The 27,342-nt window shown below is 39.3% G+C and overlaps 1 protein-coding gene across 4 annotated transcripts in view; it reads left to right on the top strand.

Annotated features, from left to right (window-relative positions):
- Positions 1-27,342, top strand: part of CDKL5 (cyclin dependent kinase like 5) — a 178,578-nt gene that overhangs the window by 138,008 nt on the left and 13,228 nt on the right. For all 4 annotated transcript variants that reach the window (XM_027535523.1, XM_027535526.1, XM_027535524.1 and 1 more), the window contains 6 exons: positions 6,796-6,876; positions 9,562-9,713; positions 15,397-16,363; positions 22,141-22,242; positions 22,514-22,619; positions 25,291-25,414. In XM_027535523.1, coding sequence (XP_027391324.1) covers positions 6,796-6,876; positions 9,562-9,713; positions 15,397-16,363; positions 22,141-22,242; positions 22,514-22,619; positions 25,291-25,414 — 1,532 coding nt within the window. The remainder of the gene's footprint in view (positions 1-6,795; positions 6,877-9,561; positions 9,714-15,396; positions 16,364-22,140; positions 22,243-22,513; positions 22,620-25,290; positions 25,415-27,342) is intronic.

A 27,342-nucleotide genomic window follows, 5' to 3' on the forward strand; every position in this document is an offset into this window, starting at 1 on the left:
GTAGTATTTAAATCATTGTTCATTGCACAATGAAATGCTAAGCTATCCATCGAATACTTTTTCCTTTTCCATTACGGTGTTTATAATCCCCATTATAATATTTTATTTTTGAATTTTATAAAGTATTTGTGAATTTTAAAAAGTCTAAATTTGAAAGTGGGAACTGTTAATATTTTTCTCAGTTGTTCCAGTTTTTCAAACTCTTTTTTAGTGTATGCATTATTCTAAACTTTGGTTATCTCAGAATGTTTCTTTATGCAAAATATTTAGCATCCTCAAAAGATTGAGAAATGTATAAATGGCTACTGCTTATTTGAGCAAACATTTGTAGTGATTTGAGGAAGATTATGAATACTCATATTAAAGGCACTGTTCTAGTGAGAATGACCTGTTTAGTGAAACATTGTATCTTTTCAAACTAGGGTTTGGTCTTGGGCAGCCTTTACTAGACTTGCTAACTTTGTGCTAAGCTTGATTTCAGAAAATATGCTAAAAAGAGTCTTAAAGTATAAACTTTCCACAAGTGAGGGACATCTTACAGGAGTGGCCAGTAATAGGTTGCTTCTCTGTTCCATCTACCCCCAAAGCTACTTTTTCCATTTTCAACTACCCTGTTTGGGCCAACATGCCAGTTGGTGGCCTTTGTGGGAACTATAAAATAAGCTCCCCACCACTTCTTTTCTTTCTCTTAAATGCATAATTCTCAAACCATGTTTTCTTGACATTTACAGAGCACTTTGTTTTTTTCCTTTGACTTTCTGGCCTCAATTCATTTCACTTTGAAGAGCACCCCTCCTCACACATGAACGCCAAACACAGTATCCCTCCTGCTAGGCTCAATGAGTGTGGAAGAAAGAAAGGAACAGAAGTGCAAACATTTCTTTCATCCCTTTCCTGCTTTCACTCTCTTCCAAATCTGTCTGAGTTACCTCAGGCAAGTTTCTCTTTTCTCCTTTTGCTTTTGCTTTTGTAAGCTGAAAAAGAGCCAAATTATGACAATTAATTAGGGTACAAATAGTTCAACAGTCACTGAGCATTTGTCATACTAGATGTTGAAAACACGAAAATAAATAGGACTTGCCCTCAGTCCAGCACAAAGGAAAATCTATTCAGAAATAAAGCAAAATCACTGCAGATGGTGCCTGCAGCCATGAAATTAAAAGACCCTTGCTCCTTGGAAGAAAAGCTATGACAAACCTAGACAGCATATGCAAAAGCAGAGATATCACTTTGCCGAAAAAGGTCCCTATAGTCAAAGCTATGTTTTTTCCAGTAGTCATGTATGGACAGAGGATGAGATGGTTGGATGGCATCACTGACTCAATGGACATGGGTTTGGGTGGACTCCGGGAGTTGGTGATGGACAGGGAGGCCTGGCTTGCTGCGGTTCATGGGGTCACAAAGAGTCAGACATGACTGAGCAACTGAACTGAACTGAACATGTATGGATATGAGAGTTGAACCATAAAGAAGACTAAGCACCAAAGAATTGATACTTTCAAAATGTGGTGCTGGAGAAGACTCTGAGAGTCCGTTGGACTGCAAGGAGATCAAACCAGTCAATCCTAAAGGAAATCATCCTGAATATTCTTTTTTTTTTTTTTTAAACTTTACATAATTGTATTAGTTTTGCCAAATATCAAAATGAATCCACCACAGGTTTACATGTGTTCCCCATCCTGAACCCTCCTCCCTCCTCCCTCCCCGTACCATCCCTCTGGGTCGTCCCAGTGCACTAGCCCCAAGCATCCAGTATCGTGCATCGAACCTGGACTGGCATCTCGTTTCATACATGATATTTTACATGTTTCAATGCCATTCTCCCAAATCTTCCCACCCTCTCCCTCTCCCACAGAGTCCATAAGACTGTTCTATACATCAGTGTCTCTTTTGCTGTCTCGTACACAGGGTTATTGTTACCATCTTTCTAAATTCCATATATATGCGTTAGTATACTGTATTGGTGTTTTGAAAGGACTGATGCTGAAGCTCCAATACTTTGGCCACCTGATCCAAAGAGCTGACTCATTGGAAAAGATCCTGATGCTGGGAAAGGTTGAAGGCAAGAAAAGGGGGCAGCAGAGGATGAGATGGTTAGACAGCATCACCAACTCAATGGACATGAATTTGAGCAAACTCTAGGAGATAGTGAAGGACAGGGGAGCCTGACGTGCTGCAGTCCATGGGGTTGCACAGAGCTTGACATGACTTAGCGACTGAACAACAATAACAACAGAAATAAAGAGAGCCATAACTAATACATTCCTGTCTCAATGAGAATACATCCAAACTCCTTCCCATCAGACTTTGCCTGTTCTGGGCCCTTCTGGCTCTCTGATTTCAGCTCATATGTCTCTCCATTCCCATCCCTTTCCAGACTTTCAGCACACTTAACCTTTCTTTTTCTTTAACTTCCATAAACATCCCCAGGTTGTTCTAGCTCCATGAGATTGGGACTTGAGCATCCTTTTCCCAGGAAAGTGCTTCCCTTGCATGGCCCCTTCTCATTTTATAAATCTCATCTCCAAGAACACCTCCTTTTTCTGACCTGCCAACAAACTTCCCCCGCCTCCTTCTTGGTCTCTCCTATAGCATTTTTCTTTTTCCATCATAGCACTTATCACAAAATGAAATCATTTTGTTTATTCTTTAATTTTAAACTGTTAGAAATCATCTGTTTTATCGCTGCATTTCTAACATCTAGCCCAATCTAGCACATGTAGTAGGGACTCGAATATTTGAATGATCTCTTGAACCAAAAATTTACATTATCAGCAATCAAGCTCAACTATTTCCCTCTCTCCATCTCTAATTGCTTCTTTCACTCGTACCACTTTTTACCTAAACAGCCACTCCCAAACTGATTTCTCTGAGTTTTTCTCTTCATTGCAGTCTTCACATTACTTTTAGAATCTTCCTGCAAATTGTACGTTTAATTCTGTCTTCTTTATGTTAAAAACCTATACACATAGCTTATTCGGTTTTAACTCCTCGCTGCTGCTAAGTCGCTTCAGTCGTGTCTGACTCTGTGCAACCCTAGAGACGGCAGCCCACCAGGCTCCCCCGTCCCTGGGATTCTCCAAGCAAGAACACTGGAGTGGGTTGCCATTTCCTTCTCCAATGCATGAAAGTGAAAAGTGAATGAAGTCTCAGTTGTGTCCGACTCTTTTCGATCCCATGGGCTGCAGCCTCCCAGGCTCCTCCGTCCATGGGATTTTCCAGGCAAGAGTACTAGAGTGGAGTGCCATTGCCTTAAAAACCCCTTGATCCTAGCCCTGCAGCCTTGTCTCCCAACTTTTCCTACCCCCTGCCCTGCAGCCACACTGACCTGTCACCATTTCCTTGTTGCTTCTACGATGCTTCATTTTCCTATAATTCTCCCAATATTCACCCCACTTCCTGGAAAGCTCTCCATCCTCCCTCCCCCAGATTCAGGTCAAGTGTCCTCCTTCCATGAAGCCTTCTAGACTCCTCCAGGGGGAATGGTTACCTCCCCCTTGTGTGCTCCTGCAGCACTCTGGTAGCACACATAGCAGTCTCTTTTAAATAGCTATTTGACAGAACATTGTAAATCCATACTAGACTTCAGTTGTTTAAAATTGTAATAAAAAATTTTTATAAAGCTGTTTGAAAATATGTATCCTCACTGGACTAATGGATTCCTTAAAGAAATGAGCTCTCATAGCCACAATTATATTCACAACACACCTAGAGTTGCTCTTACTAGGTTGAATAATATTAAGTGATTAAATACTTGAACTGGAGCATCAAGCTTGGTCTTCTGGCTGCCTTATTCTTTGCCTGGTTAAAGAGGCTTTAAACTGCATTCTCTGAAGAGAGTATAAACAGATCTGCCATGGTACCTGGCTTTAAAAACTTGTAAACTAGCTGAAGAATTAAGACTTTTGTGCATAAAATAATTAGAAAACAATACAAATTATAATAAAGCATAGTATATAATAAAATACTGTAGTAAATGTACAGTATTCTTTACTACATTGTACTGTTCTCTAATACATCTAAATATAGTTGTGACCTTGAGAATATTAAAGATTCTGGAAAGTTGGCTGGATTCACTTGGAATGATTTATAGAGGATTTACAGTTTGAAATGTATATTGAAGAATGAATAGCATTTGGACTAGATAGGCCAAACAAAGGAGATCTTTTCCTCCTTTGTCTATGGTCCTATTTGTTCACAGACCTCCTCACTAAATAATATTATCTGTAAAATGCTAGACAGTCCATGATGGCACTGTCTGTAAATATCCTTTGGAGAAATTGCTGCTTCCCTGACACTGATTTTTATAGATCTTAATGTTTTTGTGTTTTAGTCTGAAAGTGTTTGTGGTATTTTAACTAAGTTAGTATAATCTTTTTGGAGGTTTAACCACATCTTTTGTGGGAAGAGTCTTCTTTTATCATTTACTTGAGAATGTCTGAGATGTTCTCAGCTAAGCGTACAGGGTGTGTGAATGGTAGCTACTGTGAAACATGGACTCGCCAGTAACCAGTCCAGTGTGATTTGTATTTTGCTTCAGTGTATAGAGATTAGAAAATCACCAAGATGTTGCTCTAATAATATGCATTATTTTGAAAAAATAACAATTGCTATCCCATAATATAGGGCGTAGACTCTGGAGTTAGGCTGCTGGGGTTCAAAGCCAGACTCTACATTTACTATTTGAATGCCCTTGGGCAGTTTCTTGTGCCTGTCTTTCTTCATGTGTAAAATTATGATAGCAGAAGTACCACCTAATGGGGTTGTTATGAAGATTAGACATTATAGCTGCAGTTCATGGGGTCACATAGAGTTGTACATGACTGAACAACAACAAAATGCCCAGACCAGTGCCTGAAGCATAGTAAGTGTTCAGTAAAGAGGCACTCTTATTGTGTCACATTGGCCACGTAAATAAGAAAAAAAGGGAAGAAGAAACAAACTTCTGATTGACATACACTTTAAACTTGTATGCTTGAGTTTTGATTTGTCCGATTACCTCACACGAGAATGGTGTCTCTCATTCAAAAGACATAAATTAATTTTTTAAGAGTTTATGTGGTCATTTTAAAATCATATTTCTAATACCTTTTGACTTTGGGCATTAATTTTCTTATTGATGAAATGTTACTTTTGGCAAAAAAGGAGGAGGGGATATTTGGTAGCATAAGATAGACCTCATAAGCACAATATTAATTAAAATCTAGTATAGAGTCTTTTATCACAGTATGACAGGTGTCTCTCTCTGGGATAATATTTAATGCTCCAATAACATCCAGAGGAACCTCTGTACCTTCTTTAGGAAAGGCGCCCATGTTTAGAAAGAATGTGGGTTTGGATCACTGAGTGCAAATACTAGTTTTACTGCTTTTTAGTTATGTAACCTGCCTTGAACCATTTATTTCAGTTTTCTGATCATCACCTTCTTCATCTCTGAAATAAGTGGCGTAACAATTGCTGAAAAGCCTCGCATAGCATCACTTCCCTCAGAAATGTGTTTTAGGTTATTGCTTGTGTGTCTGTGTTAAGTTCATGTTATTCCTTCTATGTCCTCTATCTAGGAGGTGCTGTCCTACTTTTCTCTGTCCTCACATTTTTTCTGATCTTTCAAAAGCTAGTTCAGATGTTATCTATATAAGGATTCTTCTACAGCTGCAAACCACCTTGGCCTCTCCTTTTGCTGAGCTTCAACTAGAATTTATGGCTACTCAGTTTTGCACTGATTGCTTTCTCAACAAGACTGAGGGTTGTTCACATGCAAGGTTTTGGTCTTACCCATATTTTGTATCTCCTGCCATACCTAACACTGTGACACTGTGTAGGGATGAAGTCTTAATGCCTTGTTTGAATTTTTCTACATTACTACTCCTCTCATCCACTTATTTAGAATATTTAGAGATTTTCGGCTTTGAAATCTTCTTATATTGGTATAAAGGAAATACATATTAAAAGCAAACTAGTCCTCCCATTGGGAGGGAATACATGGCATTAGACTCTAATATTTTACCATCCACTTAGATATTGTGAAATGTGAGTTGGCAGAGGGAAGGACAGAGCATCTGAATAAACTTGACCCTTTCCCCTCATTTTATTTAAAAATGCATTTGTTAATTTAGGAGCCTGTTTGCCTTCTGTTCCAACTTACATAAAGTAAGAAATTTAAAACAAGTCATTCAAAGAGTATATTAAAAGCAATAATAGAACGTGTGTCTGAATTCATTATTTTTACTTCTGTAGCCTTTCAGGTACTAGCCTTTTCTTTTTAATTCTCTAATGTTCGGAAGTAAATTATATGTTTTTGTGGAAAAGGTGCAAGAATTGCCATATAAGCAGACAAATTCTGTATGAATTGTATTATAATGGAATTATCTGTATAAGTAGGCAATACTGTATAAACTGAATAGTTTCAAATATTAATATTTTTATATTTTGTTTTATTTTATATGCTTCAGTGTTGTCTGATTAGATTTAAGTTTCACTTGTGAGTTTTCCTGTTATTTAACACCCAGTCCTTTTATGGCAACCCACTCTAGTACTCTTGCCTGGAAAATCCCATGGATGGAAGAGCCTGGTAGGCTACAGTCCGTGGGGTTGCAAAGAGTCCCACAGGACTGAGAGACTTCACCTATTAATCCCAAGCTCAATATATAGACACCAAAATTTATGTGAAATGAATTTAACTTTGGCACTAGGGCACTAGCTTCTGCTCCTCTGCTACCTTTCCCAGCACTCAAAGCACATGTACACACATACCCTTCCCCATGTGCTAATACTCCTGTCATGTTGTTGTTACAGTTTCCAGCTGTTAACCATCCTCAGTCATTGGAGAGAAGATACCTTGGAATCTTAAACAGCGTTTTACTTGACTTAATGAAGGTGGGACAAGTTGATGTGTTATCTGTACAAAATGTCTTTTGGTTTGTGATTTCTCTTGTGTCTATATGTGACCATAGCCTGCTTTTATGAATTAAATGTTTTGTTAACAGGTGTGTAGTATGTAGTGTAGTGGTGAATAGTAGAGGACTGTGTCCTCTGAAGAGGCGTGCAATTCATTTAAAATCACAACAGTATCTGGTATTATAACATTCTGTCTAGACAGGACTATGAGATAGCTAAATTAGATTGCTAAAATGGACAGAATAATAATCTAAATATAAATAAAATCATTAAAATTTTTTCATCATTTGAGCTATTCAGGCGTAATGTTTTGTTTTGTTTTCTTAGCTTCATTGGGTCTTAGTTGCGGCATGTAGGATCTAATTCCCTGACTAGGAATCGAACCCAGCCTCCTGAATTAGGAGTGTGTAGTCTTACCCAGTGGACCACCAGGGAAGTCCTCAGGCATCATGTTTTAAAAACCAATCTTAAAATGAATGTTGAAAGAAAAAAGATTCTAACATTTTTTGCGTATTCAAGGCCTCCCATAAGATTATTTTATCAGTGAACATAATTCTGCTCTTAAGTGATTTCTCTCTCACTGGCTCTTCATTTGACAACTGCAAGATCACTGCTGCTACCATGCCTGAATGTTCCTCCTCCTGCTGGTGTCCCTGTCCAGAAGGTCTCTGTTCTCTGGACTACTGAAAATGTTCTCACAAATTTTTCTTCAAGCTTTTCTACCCAAGTAGATGGTTAGCCCCCTCAGTAAGAACTGCTTTTTCACATTTCTCCAGCTTTCAGTACAGCCAATGTTAGTTATTTGATAGTAGTAGACCTTCAAAAGATACTTGTTAATGGATCAATTTTATTTTATGCCCATTCAGTCAACTGTCAGAAACATAGGAGTTTATACTGCACAAAGCCTTTAAAAGCATACTTAGCACAGTTGGAAGTTGCTGCGCAGCACTCTCAGAACTTTGCTCTGCTTTAAAACTATGTTAATCTGTGTTCCAAGGAACACTGTGTAAATAGGTGTGGGGGCAGAGGTGAGGGAGGGGGGTGTAGCCTTTGGAAAAGGCCACATAGTATACAACCTTTCTTAGAGATTCACAATGTTCATTAACTTATAAAGGCTTTCAGAAATCTCACAGTAAAGAAGTATTTCCCAAATTTAATTATATACTAAATACTTTAAAAAAATGCTACAGCACTTGTGTTCTTCTGAACACAGATTGAGAGATGCTATTTTTTAAAAATCCTCAGGCTCTTTAAGATTAATTAGGCATAAATTATTTCTTAAATCAGTTGGATTATGTTAATCTGTTCTTTCACACAGTCAAATGTTTATTTATCAGGGCTTTAATTATTTGGTAACTTAAAATGTAAATAGAGTAAAATAGAAGAACTGAAATACAATTTCATGTTTTCTGCCTTTTGTCTCTTCTAGTCAAAAATAAGTGAACTTCTTTTGTTAAATCATTACCAAATGTAATTACCCAGTGTCAAATGTGGTACCTGGTAAATACTAACACAGATAAAAATATGATAGTAATCTGAACTGTTATGCATTTACATCAGTTTGAAAGTTGAACAGTTGAATTGTCATTCATTTAATATATTTACCATTGGGACTTCCCTAGCAGCCCACTGCCAATATTCACCTTCCAATACAGAGGTTGTGGGTTTGATATCTGGGAACTTGTCCTATGCAAGGGATAATGGATGTATGCAATGATTTCAGGTGTACATCAAAGCATTAATTATAATAGTGCAAAATGGCAGCCATCTAGACATCCGACAATAAATCATTAAATAAATCATACCACAAACTTCCATGTAGTCATTTAAAACATGTAAAGTTCTTTGCTGCATCGTTGTTCATGATAATAAAAGAAGGAAAACAATGCTACTTAGGGTAGCATTACCTGTAGGTAATCGATAGACCTAAGATAGTATATAGAATTACTGATACGGAATGATCTCTTTAAGATCTGTTGAGTGGAAAGAAGACTTAAGTGCAGACTATTGTGTGTATGTGTGTTTGAATAAAATAAAAAGAGCAGATAGAGATATGTACAAAGTACCCGTGGAAGGATTCACAGGACACATGTACAATGGGCTGCCTGCCTCCAGAGAGGAAGACAAGAGAAAAACGAAGAGTGTATATTTTTTGATATGAATATGTACTTATTTAAAAATATATTTTAGGGAATGCCCTGACAATCCAGTGGTTAAGACTCCGCACTTTCACTACCAAGGGCTTGGGTTTGATCCCTAGTCAGGGAACTAAGATCCCACAAGCTGCATGGTATAGCCAAAAGTAAAATTTAAGAATACATTTTAAATATTTAAATTATGTTGTAAAAATGTTTTTAATTAGGAAGTGAAAAGTACAGTATACAAAATTTGTGTGTAATATAAGCCAGATTTTGTAAAAGAAAAAAAAATATATACATGATATTTTTTAAAGGGCTGGAAGGGCATATTCCCAGAGGACAGCAATGGTGAGATTATGAGTGATTTAGATGGTCCTTTAAAAAAAATTTTTTTAGACTAAACTGTGTTTACGAGATACTCTGCAATGACCATGCATTTCTTCTATAAGGAAAAGAAATGTGGTTTTTATTACAATTTAAATTTGACTTTGTGATGTTCTTTCCAATCCTAACTTTATTTCCTAAGAATTTACTGAAGTTGGACCCAGCTGACAGATACTTGACAGAACAGTGTTTGAATCACCCTACATTCCAAACCCAGAGGCTTTTGGATCGCTCTCCTTCAAGGTCAGCAAAAAGAAAACCTTACCATGTGGAAAGCAGCACTTTGTCTAATAGGTAAATATTCCCTTTTAAGGAATACAGATGCAGTATTGGTCTTACAAGTAGGTGGAGGAGGTGGCTGCTCAAATGATGCAATTAGAGAAAAGAAGGAAAGCCCTCCTTATTCAAAAATATCTTCCTTATGCTTATTGCATGATTCAGAACCACAATTAAAAAGTTGTGTGGGTCTTAAAGACTTTATCTTTTACAAGATTTTCCCCAGGGAAACCTATGCATTCCCTGGGAAAAGTAGCATGGTTTAGCAACAAAGGGAAGTTTCTAGCCTCATGAGCTTGAAGATCCCGTGTGCATGGGACAGGGGTGATCCCTAGAGGAAGAAGGATGGGTGAGGGCAAAGGGATTCCTGAAGGGAGAAGAGGATAGCCAAACAGGATGGTGGGAAGGCAACTAGGGCATCTTTTGTAACAGAACCGAGTAGTTCTGGCTTAATAACAGGGGCTCGTGTTTTTGTTGCTCTTGTCTTTTAATCATTAAGTTGAGAAACTAGTTTTTCATAAGAATAAGAATATAGAAATAGTAAAATCAGTTTGCTAGGTAGTGATTAAAATTGATGCTTTCTGATGTAATTTTCAGCATAATCTTTAAAAAACCCTGTATTTCCTGCGGGGTAGGAGATTGGGGAGGGGCTCAAGGAGCTTAACCCCTCCATCAGGTTCTCTCTCCAAAAGCAACATTCCTTACTTCTCTTGGCTGCATTTGCAGGGGCAGTGTCCTTCCTGTTCCTGGAAGCTGGTCTTGTCATCTAGAATTGCTTAAATTTGGAAGATAGGAAATCGTTTCTCTTGTCTACTATTGGAGGAAATCATTTCTCTTATCTACTATTGGAGAAGTAGAAAACAATAATTCTTTCGCTTTCCTAATATAAGTTTTTTTTCCCATGTGCCCCCTTTCTCTCCACATAGAACAATTGTTTTTAACCAACTGGAATTTTGAAAGCTTAAGACCTGGTATTTTTTAGATCTGTGAGTACAGCTATAAATAAGCACTAACCATTTACCCTGTATTTTTTCTGCTTAACCACAATGGTATGATTGTGTTTTATAGCTGTTTACTCTCTTTAACATGACTGGTTTGGTTATTGTTTCCCTCACATCGTATAAACCATTCTTACCTGTTTTGTTTCCAAGAAGGCCTAGGAGGAGATTCAAATTCTGTTTCACTAAGTTGGTGTTCACTTTGTTGTCCATTTCCATGAGATCAGTGGACTAAGACAAGGACCAGTATTCATCATACGGTTGCTCCTTTGAGTTCAAGAGCATCACATTTATGCCTGTGTCTTATCTGGGGTCACTCTCATTTCAGGTGCTTTTGTCTCCCTTCTACGTTGATTGTCACCTGTCTCTTCTAGTTTATATTTGCAAAGAATAAGGATCTCAGTGATAGAAAGTTCAGTAGACTGATGATGAGGATTTGTGCTATAGTGATTGGCAGTGTAACCGTACCATAAAAGGAGACCTGTGTACTCATCCTCTAATAACTCACTTGAGAGAGATACCCAGTGGGGTTCAAGGCTCTCCTTGGGAGCCCTCTTTAGGGATCTATCAAGGAGGATGTGTGTGGTCATGAGGATGTGGCTCATGTGGTCTTTGAGGAGTCCTACCAAATCCCCTTTTGAAGCAGACAAGGATAGAAATTGTAAGTAAATAAAAATCTCTGGAAGAATTTGTTTTCAGGTCTTGACACTATACTGAATATATTAAAGAAAAAGTCCTAAATGACTTATCTAGGAAAGAAACCATTAGCTCAGTTTACATGTATCTAGAAATATTTCCACTTCACGCTTGTTCTATGGTCCACATATCCTCCATGGAAACCCTTGCTGTGGACACTAATTCTGCATAGACCATGGCTCCGTCGGACTTCCTAGCACCCTTGTAGAGATGTTCAGGGCACCATGTCGTGTTGGATGCCCTGCCTTGTCCCTGAGACAGCAAGTATGCTCATATACATATCCTCATGCACCCTGTCTCTATAGGAGAGGCAGTGGACTCTGCATTACCTAGTCCTTGCCTAAGTCTCCTTCAGACTCTTCTGAGGTTCTGCTTACCTTGAACATGGTGGGATGGTGCTTCATCCTGCCACACGCTGCCCTCTCACCAGTCCTACTTCGTCAGTCTTCCCCATAAAAGTATAGTTTTGTATCTTTGATGTTTGCTTTGAAAAGTTATTTTAAGTGGAGATTAGCCATCTGTCTATCCATCCTACCAACCATTAAGAAAGGTTAATATATAAAATCTCAAGTGGTTGGCAGTTTAACACGGATTCCTTCCAGTTGTGTGTTGGAGAGATCTATGGGATTTCCGTAATAGTAGTTTTTAATTGAAGAATAATTGGTTTCCAATGTTTTGTTGGTTTCTGCCATACATCAACATGAATCACCATAGGCATACATGTGTCCCCTCTCTCAAACCTGCCTCCCACCTCCCATCCCTTCCCACCCCTCTATGTTGTTACAGAGCTCCGGTTTGAGTTCCCTGAGTCATACAGCAAATTTTTACTGGCTATCTATTTTACATGTGGTAGTGTACATGTTTCCATTCTGCACTCTCCATTTGTCCCACCATCTCCTTCCCTCTTGTGCCCACAAGTCTGTTCTCTGTGTCTGCATCCCCATTGCTGCTCTGCAAATAGGTTCATCAGTGCCATCTTTCTAGATTCCATATGTATGCATTAATAGTCAATATTTTTTCTCTTTCTGACTTATTTCACTCTGTAGAATAGCCTCTAGGTTCATCCACCTCATTAGAACTGACTCAAATGTGTTCCTTTTTATGGCTAATATTCCATTGTATATATGTACCACAGCTTCTTTATCCATTCATCTGTTGGTGAACATCTAGGTTGCTTCCATGTCCTAGCTATTGTAAATAGTGCTACAGTGAACATTGAGGTATATGTGTCTTTTTCAGTTATGGTTTTCTAAGGGTATATGCCCAGTAGTGGGATTTTTGGGTCATATGGTAATTTTATTCCTAGCTTTTTAAGGAATCTCCATACGTCTTCCATAGTGGCTGTATCAATTTACATTCCCACCAACAGTGCAAGAGGATTCCCTTTTCTCCACATCCTCTCTAGCATTTATTGTTTGTTTGTAGATTTTTTGATGATGGCCATTCTGACTGGTGTGAGGTTATGCCTCATTGTAGCTTTGATTTGCATTTCTGTAATAATGAGCAATGTTGAGCATCTTTTCATGTGTTTATTGGCCATCTGTATGTCGTCTTTGGAGAGATGTCCATTTATATGCTCTGCCCCCTTTTTGATTGGGTTGTTTGTTTTTCTGGTATTGAGTTGTGTGAGTTGTGTACCAGTTTTTTTTTATTGTGCTTTGGCAGAGCTCTGATTTGAAGACAATATGATGCCCTTTCTACATAGGAATTGTGTGAAGAGGTCAGTGGCTTCAGATTAATATCGAGACAGAAACTTTCAGAATAGCAGTTTAGGCTTTTTGTACTTTTTATGGGAAACCTAACTCTTTGACACAAGTTTCCACCTTAACTTTATAGCCTCCCTTTTCACATTAGAAATTGCATCTTATGTTTCTATGAATATATTCTTGCTAACATATGTAGGTTTGTGCTCCACATTGAGAGCAGTGTTTTCAAGAGTTTCAAAAGCTTTAGCAGCTATCTTCACTTTTCTCTCTCTTTTTCTGGATATACTCTTTTGAGCTTTGGACATTTCACATCATCTGCATGTGTTATCTCTGTGATTACCCTCTCTAGGCCTGAAGGAGAAAAGGAAAAAAAATAAGGTTGTGAGAGCCCAGGGAAGCCAGGCAGGGGGAGCCACCCCATGAGAGCTGTAATCTAGAGACACACCTATGATCTGAGTCAGGAGGGCACTGCCAGGAAGGAGCAGGGGAGACAGCCCCCACACCCTTGCACTGCTAAGCCCAACTGGGCGTTAGGTGGCAAGGGAGGCTGGGTGACACACTCTGAAGTGTTGGGTTCCCCAGGCCCAGGATGGAGCAGAGAGGAATGGAGAATGGACTGGGGGTTGGGCACATGGAGGATAACCAGCATACTTAGATCTATTTATGGGTGAGACTCTGTATCATCATTTGAGTTTTTTAAGAAGTTGCTGAGATATTTTTAGTTTCCAAGATGTACATTGTTATAAGTTTAAAACTTGATATGGGGACCATCAACCCTGGATCTAGAGATAGACTCTGAAAGAGTCGGACACGACTGAGCGACTGATCTGATCTGATCTGAACATCATTTAATAGAAAATGAAACTTTCCTTTCTTTGTATTTTCTCTCTGGATCTGGGGTCTGCCATTTAGTTAGCTCAGATTTAAGTGATCTTATTTAATGCTGCAATTTCTGTGACCCAACTGGGAGAGATTAGTATGTGCATTTTGGAGATGAGGCCTTCCAAACTATTACAGGCATGCCTGCCATCAGATACTTTTAACATTTCTCTGAAAGAGAGGAGGAGAGGATGAGGGCCTTTACCTTTGATGCCTGAGCGAGTGGATTCTCGTAGGGAAAATAGGAAGACACAGTTTGACAGATTACCACTGTAGAGGGAAAAAAATGTGACTTTTCCTCTAATTACTGTACAATGAGAACAGAACTCTCCCAGATCAAACCATCTTTAGCAATAGCAATATTTGCAGCAAAATTTTTGGAATGAATAGTAAAAATTGTTTTTTATTTAAAAAAATAATGAAATTGCTATTCATTTAAAAGCATTCTCACCCATCTCAAACGGTAATTTGGTCCTTTAAATAGTTACAGTAGATCACACTGATCTTACTGTGATACCAGCTTCAGCTTTCAAAGAGAGGACAGGGTTTTCCTCAGGATTTATATTTTGTATTTTAAACCAAGTAGAACGTGAAGCTTTCAGTCCTAAAGAAGACCTCAGCCCATTTGAAATAATGAAGTGTGAAATGGAGAAGAGAATAAATGGTGTCTTTTGGAGAGAAATTACCTATTTAGGTCTCTGTGATCCAGTTAGAGACACACTCCTAGTCAGTGTACAGGAGGTATCTGACACATCCCAAGTATTGCCACTTCTCTAAAACATGAATGTCAATCATCACATTTTCCAGCAAACTGCACCAGGCAGTTCCCACTTCTTTTTAGAGTATTATTTTCTTTTTTTGTGTACCTTGCTAGAATTCACATTCATTGATTATACAGGCTAAAGACAAGAGAGACGTAGATGCTTGTGTCTATATGCTGTATGAATCTCTGAGGTAGGCCATGAGTTTTACAAATAAAAATGAAGTTCAAGGAACACAGTGATCTGCAAGTCTAAATGTCTCCTTCTGATGTCCACGCAGACAAAGTTATAAAGAATTTATGTATAGCTCAGCTCTCTTGTTCTTTGCAGGCTTTCTATAGCACACACTCATGTGAGCCCCAGTATAGCAAAAGGATCTTTTCCCAGATGATCAGTTAGAAGCCATGTTGGCAGCAAGTTAGCTGAGCATTTAAGAATACCAAAGTACTTCATCAGGACCAGTGCTTTGTGGCAGAGTGACTTGATCTAAGCAACTTACTCTTAATGATAGATTACATGTGATTTATAGTCACATGTTTGAGAGAGAGAATGTTTTTAGTCTTTGTGGTGTTTTAGGTGTTTGTTCTTTCTTGTTTTAGTAATACTTTTTGTCTGTCTGCTCTTAAGGGAAACTGATATGCTTCTTTTGTTTCTGACACAGAAACCAAGCCAGCAAAAGTGCGGCTTTGCAGTCTCACCACAGATCTAACAGCAAAGATATCCAGAACCTAGGTGTGGGTCTGCCCCGGGCTGACGAAGGGCTTCCTGCCAATGAAAGCTTCCTGAATGGAAACCTTGCTGGAGCTACTCTTAGTCCCATGCACACCAAAACTTACCAAGCCGGCAGCCAGCCTGGGTCTACCAGCAAAGATCTGACTAACAACAACATTCCACACCTTCTCAGCCCGAAAGAAGCCAAGTCAAAGACAGAGTTTGATTTTAATATTGACCCAAAGCCTTCAGATGGCCCAGGCACAAAGTACCTCAAGTCAAGCAGCAGATCTCAGCAGAACCGGCACTCATTTATGGAAAGTTCTCAGAGCAAAGCTGGAACGCTGCAACCTGGTGAAAAGCAGAGTCGGCACAGCTACATTGACACCATTCCCCAGTCCTCTCGGAGTCCTTCCTATAGGACCAAGGCCAAAAGCCATGGGGCGTTGAGTGACTCCAAGTCTGTGAGCAACCTTTCTGAAGCCCGGGCCCAGATCGCAGAGTCCAGTACCAGTAGGTACTTCCCATCCAGCTGCTTGGACTTGAACTCTCCCACCAGCCCAACCCCTACCAGGCACGGTGATACAAGAACTTTGCTCAGCCCCTCCGGGAGAAATAACCGAAGTGAAGGCACTCTTGACTCACGCCGAACCACAACCAGGCATTCTAAGACGATGGAGGAGTTGAAGCTGCCTGAACACATGGACAGCAGCCATTCCCATTCACTGTCGGCACCTCATGAATCCTTTTCATATGGGCTGGGCTACACCAGCCCCTTCTCCTCCCAGCAGCGTCCACATAGGCATTCCATGTACGTGACCCGGGACAAAGTGAGAGCCAAGGGCTTGGACGGAAGCTTGAGTATAGGGCAAGGGATGGCAGCCAGAGCCAACAGCCTGCAGCTCTTATCACCTCAGGTACGACTTAGGGCCTTGACCAGATGTGTCGGCTCCTCAGGGGAAGATGGCTCGGGGATGTGATGGGGTCAGTGTGCAGTTGTGCTTTAAGGAAGCAATATTTGAAAGACTAATCTGTTAAAACAATTTTTTTTAGTTATTTAAGCTAGTTGTTGAGTACTCAAGGGGAACTCAGAAAGCTTGTTTTTCAGAATCTGTTTCCTTTCTTAAACGTTCCTTTCAGGCATATTTTGTTTAGAGAACCTCTTTTTTCATTTGTTTATTATTTCATTTATTTTTATTGAAGTATAGTTGAGTTATATTGTTGTATTAATTACTACTGTACAGCTAAATGACTCACTTGTACATATATATATATATATATATATGTATGCATCCATTCTTTTTCATATTCTTTTCCAGGATATTGAATATACTTCACTATAGTATACAGTAGGACCTTATTGTTTATCCATCCTGAATATACCAGTTTGCATCTGATAATCCCAAACTCCTAGTGCAAGCCTCTCCCGCCTCCCTCCCCCTTGACAAGCACCAGTCTATTCTCTATGTCCCTGCTTCCGTTGATGTTTCATAGAGAGGTTCAGTTGTGTCATATTTTAGATTCCACATAGAAGTGACATCACATGATATTTGTCTTTTTCTTTCTGACTTAATTTACTTAGTATGATCATATCTAGGTTCATCCATGTTGCTGCAAATGGCATTATTTCATTCCATTTTTGGGCTGAGTAACATTCTATTCTGTATATGTACCACATCTTCTTTATCCATTCCTCTGTTGATGGACATTTAGGTTGCTTCCATGTCTTGGCTATTGTAAGTAGTGCTGCAATGAACATAAGAATGCACGTAGCGTTTTGAATTATAGTTTTGTCCAGATATATGTCTAGGAGTTGGATTGATGGATCATATTGTTACTCTAGTTTTCTGAAGAACCTCTATACTGTTTCCACAGTGGCTACACCAAGTTATATTCCCAACAGTGTAGGGGGTTCCCTTCTCTCCACACTCTCCCCAGTATTTGTTATTTGTAGACTTTTTATTGATGACCATTCTGACCAGCACAAGGTGATACCACCTTGTAGTTCTGATTTGCATTAGAGAATCCTATTTTGATTTTTACAGAATTCATCAGCTATCTGGCTAATTTTCTCAAAATTCAATGTGACTTCATGGAGATTTTCTCTAATCTCTGCAAACCACATTTGCTTAAATCAAACCCTTTTGCTAATACCTTACTCAATATCTAAACTGAATTGAAAAGTTTTAAATTTATCCAGAACTATAGGTAAATATAACTCCAGGCCAAGATAAATGTCAATTTTCAGTCTTTCTAGATTGTTATTACATCTCAATGTTTTTAGCATAATGCTCCTATCTTACTGATCTTCAGAATCCAGAATTGACACTAACCTGTTTAAAAGAAGTAGCATTCTTGTAACAGAACACATATTTTTAAAATTAATTTATTTATTTTAATTGGAGGCTAACTGCTTTACAGTATTGTAGTGGTTTTTGCCATACATTGCCATGAATCAGCCTTGAGTGTACATGTGTTCCCCATCCTGAACCCCCCTCCCACCTCCCTCCCCATCCCATCCCTCTGGGTCATCCCAGTGCACCAGCCCTGAGCACCCTGTCTCATGCATCAAACCTGGACTGGCTATCTGTTTCACATATGATAATATACATGTTTCAAATATGATAATATACATGTTTCAATGCTATTCTCTCAAATCATCCCACCCTCGCCTTCTCCCACAGAATCCAAAAGACTATTCTTTACATCTGTCTCTTTTGCTGTCTCACATATAGGGTCATTGTTACCATCTTTCTAAATTTCATATATATGTATCAGTATACTGTATTGGTGTTTTTCATTTTTTTTTATTTTTTATTTTTATTTTTTTTAAATTTTATTTTATTTTAAACTTTACAATATTGTATTGGTTTTGCCAAATATCAAAATGAATCCACCACAGGTATACATGTGTTCCCCATCCTGAACCCTCCTCCCTCCTCCCTCCCCATACCATCCCTCTGGGTTGTCCCAGTGCACCAGCCTGTATTGGTGTTTGTCTTTCTGGCTTACTCCACTCTGTATAATAGGCTCCAGTTTCCTCCACCTCATTAGAACTGATTCAAATGCATTCTTTTTAATGGCTGAGTAATACTCCATTGTGTATATGTATCACAGCTTTCTTATCCATTCGTCTGCCAATGGACATCTAGGTTGCTTCCATGTCCTAGCTATTGTAAATAGTGCTGCAATGAACATTGGGGTACACGTGTCTCTTTCAATTCTGGTTTCCTCAGTGTGTATGCCCAGCAGTGGGATTGCTGGGTTATATGGCAGTTCTATTTCCAGTTTTTTAAGGAATGTCCACACTGTTCTCCATAGTGGCTGTACTATTTTGCATTCCCACCAACAGTGTAAGAGGGTTCCCTTTTCTCTGCACCCTCTCCAGCATTTATTGTTTGTAGACTTTTGGATAGCAGCCATTCTGACCAGCGTGAGATGGTACCTCATTGTGGTTTTGATTTGCATTTCTCTGATAATGAGTGATGTTGAGCATCTTTTCATAGAACACATATTTTTAAAATTATATTTTTGTGACATGAAACATTCACCTGCATCAAAGACATGAAGGTGGAGAAAAAACAGCGTTAGAAGAAGAAAAGAGTGTTATGTAGGAAAAGTATCCCCTTTTTAGAGGATACAAAAATAGGCTTATCAGTGTGTATCAAAGCTCCAGAAAACACAAATGGACTCTGCAGTGGGAAGCCTAGCAAGATGGGTTTTGGGGAGAGGGAGATTGTCAATAACTATGCAGTTGGTTTAGCAAAATAGCCAAAAGCTTGGACTGGAAAGCCAGGCAGACCTGGGTTTGTATCTGAGTTCTGCAGTGTGCTTTAAACTCTAAATTTGGGGATTTCTCTGTGCCTTGATTCCTCATCTGAGTGTTGTTGCGAGCATTAAATACGATGTATAAAGCACTATGTGCCCTATGCCGGGCACAGAGTGAAGGTTTTAGATTGTTGCTGCTGCTTCTGGGATGATGGGGGCTGTTCTTGAGACACTGAATACCTTCTGTATGATGGGTATTCTTGGCAACTTAAAAGAGTCTGAGGCAAGATTCTTGCTCTTGAGAAATTTATCTTCTCTTAGGGAAGATTAAATTATACATGATAACAGTGAAATAATTAAGAACCAGATTTCTGTGGCACTGGCTATAAAAAGTACTTGAGGACAGGGAGAGATCATTGTTAGCAGGAGCAATCAGAAATGGCTTTTGGAGCAACTGGAGGTCTTGTTGGAGCTCAGATGTGGAGACAGGTTTTTTGATTGAAGGATGAAGATGTATTTAAGCCTTTACTGAGCTAGGCACCATGATAGGCTCTAACTAGAAAGATCAAGATGTGGTCCTCTTAGAATGTATGGGCCCGGGTGGTGGGGTGACACTTGCCAACACATAAGTGGTGACAGTGCTGTGAGACTGCGTGCCTGTGCTGTGCCGGAGCTGTGTGCAATGCAGGGACAGAGGAGGGTGGCACAGTCCTAGCAGGGGGACTGAGGGAGGCCCCCAGGGGATAGGGGTGGAATCTGAGCAGAAACTGAAGATGTTGGGGGCTTCACCAGGGGAAGGAAGTAGAGTGTGCATGAGGAAAGAGGCTCAAGGGAGGGCCAAAAAGACTATCTGGAAGAGAAGGGGAGGGTACTTGAGACATTAAGTATTAAGTAGCATGGTGGGATTGCAACTTGTGCCATGTGCCTAGAGTGGGAAGATGCAAGATTTAGACCCAAGCGTGAGGTGAGGAGAATGTGTTATCTAAGTCAGTACCAGTGGAAAGACAGAGAAAGGATGAGTCTTACAGACTCCTCAGAAGTAGAACCGGAACTTGTGAATGGAAGGATTGAATATAGGAAAAAGGAAGCCTTCAAGGTTTCTCTCCTAGGAGCTGCTTTTCAGAGTAGAAGAAAGGACTTGAAGTCATCTAATTCAACCCCTCCATTGCATGGATGAGCATGCTGAGGCTTTGAGAGGTTGGGTGGGTTGCCTAAATTTACCCAACTAGTTCAGGGTGGAGCTGGGATGTTGAGGGAATGTCCAGGTCTCTAGGCCAGAGCTTTTCACACTGTGTCACACTGACATGTGGAGGTTGAGGTGTGACCCTGGGCCCTTATGCAGAGATGTTCTCCACAAGGTTGGAAGACTGTCTAGGGCCCCGGTGAGAGGAGACAGGAGATGTCATGTTGGAGTCAGAGCAGTGGTAAGAGGAGCCTCTCTAGAGAAAGGGGATCTCTAGCAGTCTGGCAGCCCCACATGGATTTACACGGAGGTCAAAAACAGTAAAGTGTGTTAGCTTTAAGCACAGTGTAAACAGAGAAGCAGTAAGAAAAATAAAAAACTGTACCTTGGAAAAAGGACAAATGGACTGGCTCTCTGACTGCTAGAGAAAAGGCTTCATGACCCTGGTAGAAATAAGCTCATTATGAAACAGTAACTGTAGGCTAAAAACAGATCCAACCGTTACTGAATTTTAAGTCCAATTCGGGAGGTGCAGTGCCGAACTGCAAGAAAATACAAGTTTAAAGGCACAAAGATGGCAGACGGCTTGACAAGTAATTGAAGCCAGGAATAATGATGGGAATCACTCTCCTGACAAGTACTGTCACCTTTAAGAGCAAGGGCACTGGACTGGCTCTGTCAACTTAGAGTTTAGGTTAGGTGTAAATCATTTATTTTCTAAGATACTTTTCTAGAGGCTTTTGTAAACAATGCAGGTGATAAAATTCAAATGAGATCTTGTCACAAAGTAGAAAGAAGAGAGGCTACATTGAATGATTTCCTGCCCAGAGTCCTTTCCTAGTACATTTGGGGAGTGAGGGGGAGAAAGAATCATATTTTAAATTTTAAATAAACTATTTTGACACATTGTGTAAGGCTCAAGATAATACTCTTTCTGTGCATAATATAAAGATACACAATGCAGCTAACTCCTCTGAATGGCTTGGTGATTTTATTCCATAATTCTTTCTGAAGGTAGAAAATGCTACTTTTCCCCTCAGTGAGCACTACTATGGACCAAGGCTGCTCTTAGCTTGTGATTCACTTCCTTGACAGAAAGAGGAAGTGTCTCTGGAGATGAGTGCTTGTCGTGATTGTTAAGAAAATACATGAAGTATAAGTACTGTTATCATAGAGGAGATTAAGTACATAAACTACAATAGCTAGAGGATTTTTAAGACAGAAATTATTGAAGGTGCTGATTCAATTCCTTGATCTATCCAAAGAATGTTTGTTTTCATCAGAATCTGCCATACATGTCCTTCATGGAAAATATTTTTGCATCTGTAGTTCTTTTTGGAGAACTCAGCCTAAAATCTGCTAGAGATATTTTGGATTAACTAATAGAACCTCTGGTTCTCTTCTAATTGAGTGCTGCTCAGAACCATGGCTTTCTAGATATTAGGAGTATGATTTTCTTTGTTTTTAATAATTAATTGAACTATTTTCAGAGTAATTCATTCCCTGCTTGCATTAACTTTAATGAGAATTTCACTTTCCATCTGAGTGACATTTGTTTGACATATTTTACATTCATCAGATGATTCACTCTTTTATGGGACAATTTGTGTTTTAGCCAACTCACATTTTTTATTTTAGCCAGTTAAGGTACTGGTTATACCAAATAAAACCCATGGAAATGTAGGTGATTTTCATCCCTAGGAACAAGACAGTCTCAAAAATCCTTTTAACTTTGACTTTCAGCCCGGAGAGCAACTCCCTCCAGAGATGACTGTGGCACGATCTTCTGTTAAGGAGTCCTCCAGAGAAGGCACCTCTTCATTCCATGTGCGGCAGAAGTCTGAGGTATGAATTTTCTAGAGTGGCTACCATTCCTGATAGAATGTGTCTATAAAGATTGGTCATTCAGGATCATTACAGTCTGTCTTATAAGATTTATCCATACGTAGTCTCCCACAAATAATTTGAACTGGCTTACAAAGTAAGCAGTTTTCCTCATGCCATAATTCTGAGTTTTGTCTTAAATAGATCCCAGAGTAAATTATAGACCAGTTAGGTACTGCTCTGAGTGCACAGGCCACATCATCATCACTCTGCTGTTTACCTTTTGTCTCAGGGTGGAGCGTATCATGACCCCCACTCTGATGATGGCGCCGCCCCCAAGGAAAATAGACACCTGTATAATGATCCTGTTCCGAGAAGAGTTGGCAGCTTCTACCGAGGTAAACCCAGCTCCTAGCACCCATCCGGGTCCTCTCTTCTCTCCCCTTCACTACATCTCCAGCCCACACACTCCCCTATATTCCACTGCCCTGACTTCAGGTCAGTGGCATTCTTACCTGCACTGCTGCCTTCCACCACATCTTCCTGCCTTGGGTCCCACTGTCTTAGTTCAGACCCTTGTGGCTTCTGACTTGATTTCTTTGAATAGCCTCCCAGCAGCTCTCCCTATCTCTAAAGTCACCATCAAAAGGGTCCCTGGAATGATCCTTATGAAGCTGTGTTCTAACCACAGCACTCATTCGATTAAGTCATAAAATATTTATCGATGTCACTTGTGTGCCTGAGACTTCTAATTTAGAACATCAGTGAGCAATACAGCCAAAGGTCTCCACCCTCACAGAGCTCACATTCTAATGAGGAGAGAATAATACTAAATGTAATAATTACATAGAGCAGTAAAAGATAGTAAATGCTACAGGGAAAAAAAATACAACAGGGCAGTCCATCGCCCCCAGCCCCAGTCCTCTCTCTCATCTGCTAAGAATCTTCTGGTGGCTTCCCATTGGCAACAGAACAAACTGTTAGTTCCCTCAGATGGCATTTTAGACTTTCTGTGCCTGGCCCTTGCTATTCTCTCCAGATCTTCCCCCACCACTCACACAGGTTATGCCCTCCTCTGACCTGAATGCATTACTCTAAATGCTCAGACAGCTTGTTTCTGTCCCTTTTGAGAGTCGGCTTTGATGTCCTCTGCAGTGTGATGGCTTCCCTGTCCACCTAGACAAAGTGAAGTGTTTCCTTCTTTGTTCTGCTCATGGTCCTTTGTCTCTAACATAACACACACCACGTGGTATGGCTTCTTTGCATTTCTCTCTCACAAGGTTACAAGGCCCTTTACCTTTTCCTCTTTTACCCTCATTGACTAGGACACTGCCTGGCAGTTTCAGAAATATTTGTCGAATGAATGACAGAAAATCTTCAAGTGTACTTACATGACCTTAAAATTGTGTTTTGATGTTTAACAGACAATTGTAACAAATGTTTCAGGGGCTGAATGGATTTAGGAGGGATTGACAGAGAAAGACATCCCCTTTAAGGAGCTATGTAGTAATACAGTGGGGGCCCCCAGGCAGCCCCAGCCCCTAGTGGGGAGACAGACAACAAGCCCACCAGGGCACAGGTGAAGTCCTGTGTCCGCGAGGCCTAACTTCTCATAATTCTGTTGATTTGGGAGGATAGCTGGAAAGGGCAGAAATTGGTGGGGAACATGGACAATGGCTCAGTCATTTTAACTAGGAATCTGAGCTAAATAAATGCATACAAGTCTTATTCAGGACCTAAATATATATTGACTGATGAGGCTACTCTGTTCCCTCCTAGCCCCACGCTGGAGAAGAACATAAGACATTCTATATACCTTTTGATGCAATTAATTATTTTTCTGATGTCACGGTTACTTTAGAATCTTATGGGACTAAAATTTTAATTCAGATTAAAGGTAATTAAAACAAAAGTATTATAGTATACATATAAACAAAAGTCTTTTCTTCTCTCACTGGAAGTTTTACTTCCAAAATGGATCACACACATGTTAATTCTATAGATGTCTAGAGAGTATATGTTAATATTAAGATGTTAACTAAGTTTTTAATTAGTCCTTGACCTCAAGGAACACAGTTTTATTTTGATTGCCAGTTGATTACTATCAGTAAAGCCCCTTATAATTGACTTCAGAGTTTGGCAGGTAGAACATTTTTATTTTAGAAAGTCCAGAAATAGAAATGAAAGATTTAACTAGGTGAAACATTTGGAGACATCTCTCATTTCAGTGATACTACTAAATCTAACTGGATGATAATTTAGTGGTATCATTGAAATGACAGATGTTTTTAGAATATTTCCCATTTTCATTCCTGTTGGCCAAGAGTCAAGTGAAATGGTGTCATTTGTCTTTACATACAGCCTGTGTATTCCTTCTGTGATGAAATTTGTAATATATTTTGATTTATGACTAAGCTTAGAAATTGACAGAAAAAGATGATTACACCCCCCAAAGAAAAACAGAAAAGTATCTACTCACAAACATCATGGTTTGTCTTTTTGTTTATTCCTGGATTGAATATTTAGAGAAAAATAGTATTTAGTGCAAATAACCACATTTCTTTGGAATTGAGTTTAAAAAATATATAAAATTGATATGTCACCTCCCAAGTGGCAAGTCTTAAACTGTAGTTGGTGTATTCTGGCACATATATTGTTAAGAATCACTTCAGACTAAGAATAGATTCTACATAGTTGGGTCTATGATGTAAGAAAGCCTCAACTTAAGTGAATGTCAAAATGGGAAGGTGGGGATCATATTCATACTTTGAAATCTCCTATGATGTTTTCCAGTTTATCAGCTGTTACATTAATTTATGTCTTGAATATATTGCCTGAGTTAACTGACCCTTGCAAGTTACTGTCATAAGCAATTGGGGGAGGGGGGAGGGAGAGAATGTTCTCTGGAATGCCTCCATCCTCAGAAAACACAAAAGTTTTATGAAGGGCAAATGAGGATATTGACTTACCTTTTTGTTATTTTGTTTGTGTGAGAGAAATGCAATAGAACAATATGAGAAGTGCTTTGATCAAAAGAGTACATCAGCGGCTTACCTTTTCTTTATTCAGTGCCATCTCCACGTCCAGACAATTCTTTCCATGAAAATAATGTGTCAACCAGAGTTTCTTCCCTACCATCAGAAAGCAGTTCTGGAACTAACCACTCAAAAAGACAGCCAGCATTCGATCCATGGTGGGTATTTTAGCTTGTTTTTACTCTTTTTTCTAACTGTGGATTTGAGATTTCACAGCAATTCTGGGTAAACAGTTTAGCATTCTTTCTCCTACTAGGCCTTTCTTTCTCAAGAGAGATTGTTTCATAAGCGAAATGTGATTCGTCATTATTTGTAATGGTTTCTTTCAAAATGTGCAGCATTTATGTTAAGAATCATGTAAAAGAAAGAAAATACCCTGGGTCAGTACATACCTCATAAGTCTTCCATCGTCTTCTTCTGACATGATTGACATGCTTTGCCGTCTTCTCTGCTCGTTCTTGTTGAATCATGTAGGAGACAATTTGCTTAGCACTTGGTGTGCAGTGTCTCACTCAGTTCTCACAATCAGCCTTTGAAGTGGGGTAGCCTTTCCTCTCCAGATGAGAAAACCGCAGCTTAGAAAAGGTAAGGAGCCTGCCTGGTGCTGGACAGCAAGTACCAGGGAGGAGGGAGCCAGGATCTAGACCCAGATGGGTTCTCACTCTAAAGCTCGTGTCTTTTACTTCTATGCTACCTGACTTTCATTCAGGGTAAAAAGAGAAATAACGGAACAACCATTTGTGGTACCACAAAAATGTACTGGTTGTCAGAGGACAAAATGATGTGCCAATTTTGCTTATCCTTTAATCTTTGTGTCATGTGTAATAAAAATTTAAGGAGAAAATTATAACACACATCAAGTCTCATTAGCAGATTTTGTGTTGGGGGTAAGGACTGTATTTTTAATAATGTAGACTTTATAGTCTCAGCTGCCCAGAAAGACTTCCCAGAATCTAGATGTAAGGGGTATTTATATATTTTTCATAGGGCTATTAAGTTCTCTACCAAGAGAATAAAATGGTGCCTCACTGTAATGCACTGAATTGAGAATGAGACCAATCTGTCAGATTCTGTCTCTGCTGTTTACTGCCAGAATTCATACAGTTTGGACCCTGTTAGCAGGGTAATATCAAGGTTTCAGTGTTACCATGCCCTATAGGGAAAATAACTTATTTTTACAATAATAAAAATGGTTTTCTTAAAGCTATAAATACTTTTTCTTTTATAAGCACATTTTATATTTATCGCCTTATTTATTAAATGAGAGTTTTAACATTAGTGACTCAGAGGTTAGACTCTGGAAATGAGATATCTTGACTAGTGTCACCTGTTGGCCATGTGAGCTTAAGCTCTCTGTCCCTCAGTTTCCTTGTCTATAAAATAGGCTAAGAATAGCACTTCCCTCATACAGTATATATGATCATTAAATGAAGTAAAACATCAAAAGCATCTAGAGCGGTGCCTGGCACCATTGTGACTTGTTAACGTTAACAGCAGCAGTTTTTACCATTAATGTTCTCTAACTTCAGTATGACTTACCAGGTGTCTCATCTCCACTTACTTTACTGAGGAACTTCTGTGAGTTCTTTCTCCATAACTTAGATAAGATCTACACATTAACTGGAGAGCACAGGTACAACTCCAGTTACCGACGTTGACAGTTTTCAAGTGGTTTTGACAAGCTGTGAGAGTAGTGTCTAAGTTGTGAGAATACAGAAGTACAGATGGAGTTGTGTTTCATCTTGTTCATTGCATGATGAAATGGTGATGGTTTAAAAGAGCGTTGATTACAGATTAGCATGAATGAAAATATAGATAGGTCAGATCAAAACTACATCTAAATGTGGGATTCACAGTCTTAACAGCATATTATTTCTGACTTTTTGATAATCAGTTTAAGTAGACCTGGATATGTGTAGAAACCTAAAAACAATTGTTTTGAAAAGAATTAGAGGCACAGTTGGGATGCTGAACTTTAGACAGGTCTTCATCAAGTCATCTGATATTGCTATTATGAGGTTTGAGAGAATCCCAGAATTTCCAGGGAGGAATTGGATATATTCTTTTGTTCTAACTGCCCCTCAGA

Source organism: Bos indicus x Bos taurus, chromosome X (assembly GCF_003369695.1).
Source record: "Bos indicus x Bos taurus breed Angus x Brahman F1 hybrid chromosome X, Bos_hybrid_MaternalHap_v2.0, whole genome shotgun sequence".
In the NCBI taxonomy this organism is placed as follows: Eukaryota; Metazoa; Chordata; class Mammalia; order Artiodactyla; family Bovidae; genus Bos; species Bos indicus x Bos taurus.